This window comes from Zeus faber (genome assembly GCF_960531495.2).
Source record: "Zeus faber genome assembly, chromosome: 10".
Taxonomy (NCBI): Eukaryota; Metazoa; Chordata; class Actinopteri; order Zeiformes; family Zeidae; genus Zeus; species Zeus faber.
In genome coordinates this window covers 10,463,586-10,470,627 of record NC_137199.1, presented here as the reverse complement: position 1 = coordinate 10,470,627, position 7,042 = coordinate 10,463,586, and the positions used below count along the sequence as shown (strand labels likewise).

General features: G+C 44.9%; 3 protein-coding genes across 3 annotated transcripts in view; 1 reads left to right on the top strand and 2 right to left on the bottom strand.

Annotated features, from left to right (window-relative positions):
- The window catches only part of gabra6a (gamma-aminobutyric acid type A receptor subunit alpha6a), a gene marked incomplete at both ends in the record, with an annotated part of 6,841 nt that extends 6,211 nt beyond the window's left edge, over positions 1-630 (bottom strand). Inside the window, 3 exons of the mRNA XM_080008121.1 lie at positions 126-193; positions 398-507; positions 620-630. Of these exons, the coding sequence (XP_079864247.1) occupies positions 126-193; positions 398-507; positions 620-630 (189 nt within the window). The remainder of the gene's footprint in view (positions 1-125; positions 194-397; positions 508-619) is intronic.
- A 1,276-nt stretch (positions 631-1,906) lies between these two features.
- On the top strand, positions 1,907-3,109 carry nudcd2 (NudC domain containing 2). The gene is made up of 4 exons (XM_080007787.1): positions 1,907-2,102; positions 2,210-2,258; positions 2,337-2,488; positions 2,856-3,109. The coding sequence occupies exons 1-4, from the start codon at positions 1,914-1,916 to the stop codon at positions 2,937-2,939; spliced, it is 474 nt and encodes a 157-aa protein (XP_079863913.1). The 5' UTR covers positions 1,907-1,913; the 3' UTR covers positions 2,940-3,109.
- Positions 3,110-3,226: 117 nt separating this feature from the next.
- Positions 3,227-7,042, bottom strand: ccng1 (cyclin G1). Its single transcript, XM_080007785.1, has 6 exons — positions 6,852-7,042; positions 5,795-6,058; positions 5,459-5,712; positions 5,207-5,282; positions 4,786-4,896; positions 3,227-4,212 (listed from the first exon to the last, which is right to left on the bottom strand). Exons 2-6 carry the CDS (start codon positions 6,056-6,058, stop codon positions 4,021-4,023), a joined length of 897 nt encoding a protein of 298 aa, XP_079863911.1. The 5' UTR covers positions 6,852-7,042; the 3' UTR covers positions 3,227-4,020.

Sequence of the window (7,042 nt, the reverse complement as noted above, 5' to 3'; positions counted from 1 at the left end):
TGAAGCTCGGTCACTTCCCGCAGTCGGTACGCAGGAGAGGTGTTCTTCACACGCCCCGCTATGAAACACTTACACCTATGTTCATACATATTATTCTATATTTATTACAAGACGAAGGATCTCACCATTTCAACATCTGAGACGGGTCCAAAACTGGTGATGAAGATATCCGTTTTTACCTCTGTTATCCCCCCTGTCAGGGAAATTCAGAAATCCCAGCATTACAATAACACAGCATAGTGTTATTAATATCTAGTGCCAGTAGAAATGGTACTGGTACAGGTCATTACATGTATTACTTAATATTACAATCTAAATCCTTTCTAAAATTTAAGACTGATGTATATTGAGCTCATTCAGCGATTTAGACAGATTTAATTTGTGATTCTGACATTACCACCAGATCCAGGGCGCAATCTGTTGTCGTAACCGTCCAACAGTCGATCCAAAATCCGAGTGATGTTGTCCGAGTGCACCCTTTCGTTTCCGTAGATATCACCTATTATGCTGAGGAGTAGAAAAACAAACTTTAGTCTTGGCCTTTGTATCGAACTCGATTGTGTCAAGAATGAAGGAAACGTACTTCGCCCAGACGATAAAAGAAACCAAAACAAGTGACATGGTGACCATCCTCGACAAGTCTAACCCACACTTTCCAATGAGGCCTAAATAACCTTCTCAACAACTCATCCTTGGTAACCTGGTAACCATCCTTTGTAGGCCAAAAAAACCCAATAAAAACAAAAAAAACAAAAAACAAAGCAAAGCAAAACAAAATCAAACAAAACAAAAGGACCGACTGTATTGGTGTCTATAAACGAAATGGCTTTTGAGTAGGAGGCAACGGGTGGCTGGAGGAACTTTGGTGTAATCTAATTAAAGGATTAGTAAATCCACTCCGTTTTTAGACAGACGGGTGACACAGGTTCCATCGATTTCTGATTGGGATAAATAAATAGATAGATAAATAAATAGATAGATAAATAAATAGATAGATAAATAAATAAATGAATGAATGAATAAATGAATGAATAAATAAATAAATAGATAAATAGATAAATGGGTAATGTATTCATTTTTTGCAGAATCAAACATCAACATCAAAACAAATGGACGATCACAGTAAACAAATAAAAATAATAAAAAAAATTAAATTGAATAAAATTTTGAAAAAATGGCAACATAAAAATGGGCCATCAAGGTAAAGTAACAAAAATAATAAAATAATAATGAAAATTTTTAAATAAAAAATTACGTTTAAAATTAAAAGAAATGGCAACATACAAATGGGTGACGGTAAACTAAAATAAATAAATACAGAAATAATAATAATAATAATAATAATAATAATAATTATAAAATATTTTAAATAAAAATATATTTTAAATAAAAAAAATGGCAACATAGAAATGGGCGATCACAGCAAAGTAATAAAAAAAATAATAATAATAAAAATGAAAATACAATTAAAAATAAAGTTTAAAATAAGAAATGGCAAGATACAAATCAATAATGAATGTAAAATGAACAGTAAATGATGAACCACTAAACTTCTGTATCAAGAATTCGAAACGGTGCGCAGGAAATGTATTTTTTTTTTTAAATCCTAAGAAAAAATAATATGGACGGATGTTAAAAAAAAAATAAAAAATACAATTATGAATCATTATAGTTGCAGCATCACCACGTGAAAATCGAATCGTTCAAAGATAACGACGTTAAAAACAAAACAAACAAAAAAAAACCTGCGGATTCAAATGTTTCGGGTTTCGTTGACGGCCGTTGCCGCATTCCGCCGAGAGGTGGCGCCGGTCAGCGCCGCCCGGCTCACCGCCCGGAAGTGCGATCCGCTCCAACGCGATGCCGTCGCTCGGCCCCGGCCCCCCCCCCCCCTCTCCGGCTTCCGTCCCGGCATGTCGGTCCACTTCGAGGAGCGGAGCGGCGTCGTCCCCTGCGAGACCCCGTGGGGGTCCTGGTACCAGACCATGGAGGAGGTCTTCGTAGAAGTCAACGTGCCGCGGGGAACGTCCGGGAAGGAGGTGAAATGCACGTTGGGCTCCAAACAAATCGAACTGCAGGTCAAAGGGAAGGAGGTCTTCAAGGTACGTTTTGCTTTTATGGCGAAAGCCCGCGGCGAGCGGGGAGCCGCGTCCCCGTTGGGGCCGACGAGCAAGCAACAATGTCCGCGATGTGTTTGTTTGGTTTACAGGGGACGTTGTTTGACACCACGGTTTCCGACGAGGCGACGTGGACACTGGGTAGGTTGTGTTTTCTTGCCGCTTCTGCGCCGGGTGTTGCTCCGCGCTCAGTCGCTCCGTTCGCCCCCCTCCCCGCAGAGGACAAGAGCCTCGTCCGCATCGTCCTGACGAAGACCAACAGAGCGGCGGGGAACTGCTGGACGTCGCTGCTGCGCGGCGAGTTCGGTGCGGACGCCTGGGTCCAGGACCAGATGCAGAGGAAGCTCACGCTGGAGAGGTTCCAGCGGGAGGCGAGTGGGGCCATATTACAATGTTAAAACAATTGTTTTTTTTTTTTTGTATTGCTGTTGTAATTGGGTGTTCCACATCTTTGATGGCGTTAGTTTTCATTGGGAAGTGTCGTGCACTCCCTCGGCCAGTAGAGGGCAGCACGCCATCTTACGTTCAGTTATAATGTACAGAGGGCGCCGTCAGCTTATTTCTCTCAGACAGTATATTTAGGCGTACAAGCCCCGAGGGGAAAACCAAAAGAGGAATTCAGACAAGTCTCGGTGTTGTTTTGGATTCCTAATCCCGTATACATTCATGTGTTGAGTCCTCACCAATTTGTTATCGCTTTGCCTCCCGTGATCTCCCCTCCTAACCCTGTTGCCACAGAACCCAGGATTTGACTTCAGCGGAGCGGAGATATCGGGGAACTTTGCCGGCGGAGGACCGGACTTCTCGAGCTTGCAAAAATGACCCCAGCTTTACCGCTGAGACATTACCGAGGGTCGCGCTGTTCGAAAGCAGATCCACCCCACTCTTGACGGGGAAACGAACTGGAGGTCAACGGCGGAGTCAAACCGGAAGGCGCATGGTGCCTCAGCCGTCATTTTATACAGACATGCACTCAGTCTCCGTCTAATGTTCCAAGATAGCTTTGGCCATTTATATTGCTGGTACATTAAAAACTGACTAGTATTAAATATTCAACACTTTTTCATAATTTAACGGGTTTGTTATAAAAGAAGTCGAGAACCAGCAAGTGCTTTTCAATAAGTTTTTATTGAAAGGTCCAAATACATAGGTTAGCCAGATGATGCTCACAATCAACGAATTCAAATCTACCATTTTAATTTGGAACATTTCTCATTTCAAAGAAAATAAATCAGAACATTTTTTTCTTCACAAAACTAAGCTCAAGTCTCTGTTCAAATTTAACCACATTTGAAATCTAATTGTTAAAATAAGGAAATTGACGCATCTGTAACCATTGATCTAGCAGGACATCATCTCAGTTCAAAGAGCAAAGCGACCCTATGAGATATCCCTACATGCCAAAATCATCGCTAGCTTCACTTCTCTGGAGACACTGCCGTGCCTCTAGTATCAAAGCAAAATTAAGAAAAGTTTCAATCACCTTGGGTAGGAGTGTGCATTAAGGACAGTTGAGCGACCTAGGGTGGGAGTTAAGGGTTTTGGGCCCGATTTCTTGGTTCCATGTTTTGACTTTTCACAAAACCCTTCTCCCTCCTCTTCCACATGGTGGACTGAGGACCTAGGTGGTTCTATACTTTATTGCTTAAAACCAGAAACCCGTACCAGAGAATACTGAAGTATCACGGCACAGATTCAGACGACAACATACTGTACACTTGTGCAAGCATTTCAATCAAGAAAAGGAAAAAACTTGGTGGGATGAGAGCAGCTGAAATGGTGGGTGACCTCGTTCTGTCAATTTAAAACTTATTTGGTAAACCAATCAAATTTTAGATGACAGATTTGACTCTGGGACATGTAAGCCTTTGAACGCCCGGTCACCCTGCAGCACCCCGAGGCTTCAGTGAGCAGACTCTGGTATGGTGGGGAGGTGAGCGATCTTGTAGTAGCTGTGCTTCAGCTGGCGTGCTGTTCTGCCGGAGATGATCCAGCGGAGTCGCTGGCTGTTCGGCTTGGAGCACTTGGTGGTGGAATACGCCGCCAAGCACTTTCCAGCTAGCTCCCGTACACAAACAAGATCTCCATCTCTGATCTGCAGGCAGGAGAACCAAAGAAAATGACGTGACCATTAGCCAAATAAATACAAGATAAAAGACACGGGATATAGATATTAGTGTAGTTCAATACAGCGGTGTCACCGGTACATTTGCTACGCATCATAAAAGTAGAATCTGTTTAAACTTAACGGTACCCAAGATATCTTCTATTATGTAGAGAGAAACAAAGTTCTCCTAAACGCCAGCCCTGTTGATGGAGGATCTTCGTTGTGCCCCATCACTAGCCCTACTGCTGTGACCAACGAGCTAGTTTGTCGGTGTGACAACATATCCATTTTTCTCTGGAGGGTGGAGCGGCACGTGTTGCCCACTAGGGCTTGTATTATGTGCTGCCTCATTGAATGAATTGAATTTTTCCCCATTCACACTAAACTTTTGTCCACTTTCTAGGGTGAAACTAATGAATTTTGAAACCTTGTATCGAATGGTTTAATGTGAGTCATAACAGATATACAGTCACGCGTCATGAATTGTAACATTTAGTGATGTGACGCAACAGAGTTTATAAACTCGCTTAAAAGGAAAATGACACACTGTAGTTTACTCACACTCAAATGCTGTTGCAGACTCTGCAGGACCTCAGATATTTTTTGGGAGTACTCAGAGTCGTGTTGTTCTCGAGCTTCGTGACATAACAGTGCCAGGGCAAGCAGAGATGGCTGCGGAGAGAAAGAAATCACTTGATCTCCCAACTCAAGTGCTCAGGCCCGTTGTACTGTGTGGGTTCAGGGCTTTAAAAAAACAAAACAAAAAACTTTTATCTACGCCAGATTTCATTCAGCATGCTGACTGAGAAAATCAATTATAGACAAGTCACCAAAATGATAAAGCTTAGAAAATTGCAGCGGCGCGCTGACACATTAAAGTGAGAATGGGGCCAAGTGCAACTGCAAGCACTTGTCTGAGACCCAACCTGCAACACAATTAAAAGCTGATTTTACAAATGCGCGCATGCATTTGGCAGCTTACCTTGATTTTGGAGAAGACAAAGGAACAATGACAAGCTTTCAGCTGGGCCACCAGTCTCTCCAGGCTCAAGATCTTCCTGTTATTCAAGAGCACCAAGAGGATTATGAGGTAAACGTAAGGACACAACTTGGCAGATGCGTGTTTGACTTATGTAAAACCAACCAATTAGAACAGTTCAATTGGCTACTTAAAACTTTACAAAAAGGTTATCCAAAGTAAATAATGATGACTGTGGCGTTCGTATGTTCTTACCCGTCGGCGCCAAGCTGCTCTTGGATGTGGCCGTGAAAGAAGCGGAGGAAGCGGAGGGCTGTGGGAGCCTTCACCTTCCAGTACAGCTTCTCCATGACGATCTTCTCCATCCTCATCATGTCCGACACAGTGAAGCGGTTCTGGCTGATGCGGATGAGGTCGTTGGCAAGCGGCACGTTCTTCTCCTCTTCGGTGGACTTGACAGCAATGTAGAAGCAGCACAGGCCCACGCAGGACAGGTGCTTGGGCTGGATCTGCGGCGGCAGGAGGGGAAAGGAGTTATGCACCGGGGAATACACCCGACTTCTACGGCGTGCGTTGTTGTAGGGCCCGTACCTTCATCGCAGAGAGGAAGCGATCCAGCAGGCTGACGGCCAGGGAGAAGGTCTCCGAGCTGAAGCCGAAGAACCGGGTCAGGTAGAGCAGGTCCTTCACTTCAAATTCCCTCAGTCTGGAGGTCATCCTCAGGCCGTTGTCATGGGCGCCCTCGATCAGCCTCAAGCCGCTCAGTTTGGGCTGGTAGCGGCCCTCCTGGTCCACCAGAGCCTTGAGCTGGGCGGCAAAGGGCGCCGGCCCAGATCCTGTCACTGTGTCGAGCATCTGGGAAGCGATGAGGAGATATATGTATATTAAAAAAAAATAATAATTGAAGGAGTTGACAGAACATTCACATTTTATTAACAACGATATTAAAATTTCGTAGGCAGGATCTCAATATCTACTATATCAATTTATCTTAAGTGAGCCATTTTGAAAAAGGCAGCAGCTGCAAAAAATAAAAATAAAAAAAGTTGATCCACTTTTTAATCCATTCATAAAAGAAAAAGAAAATAAATACTCGTGCACTTATTTGGATAATGAAGTTGGACAAGTGCCCTGACTATAAAAGGTAAACTATGCAGGCTATCCCGTGACATGCCGAGCCGTTCCCATTCAGCTCGACCGGACTCAACCGGACTACAAAGGGGTGGCAGCGCATTTTATAACCGCAGAGGATGTCCTTTTCGAACAAAAACAACGCCAATGTTACTGCATGATGCAAAGAGAAGAGAAAAAAAAACAAACTAATCGACTTTAATGTCAACTTGAGCCCGTCGGGGGGGGGGGGGGGGGGTTGGGCCGCTGGGTCGGGCCAGTCGGACACCGGCAGCGAGGGTGAGACTGCGTCAGTCATGTCGGGGCATGTCCCCTGCCAGGGGCGGCAGCTGGGGCCACCGACACCGGACACCCACACGCGAGAACACCACGGTTTAAAGCGACCGCCCCGGGTTGGATTTACACGCTCACCTCTCCTCGGACACCGCGGCTCTCCGACCGGCCGCTCCGGTCAGACCCACCGCGGTTGGGACGCGGCGCAAACGGAACGCAAACGGAACGCAAACGGCCCGCTTACCTTCGCTGAAACGGCTGCTTTCGAGTCGACGGCGGAGCGTTCCGAGTCACGGAGTGTTGTAGGGCGGGTGGAACGAAGCGATGGAGCGTCAGTATGTTTCAAATAAGAAGGTTTTAAGCGTACATTTGATTCCGCCTATGCACACCCCCCTACCCTCGGCGTAAGGCAGCGGGGAAAGGGCTACTTAGCTG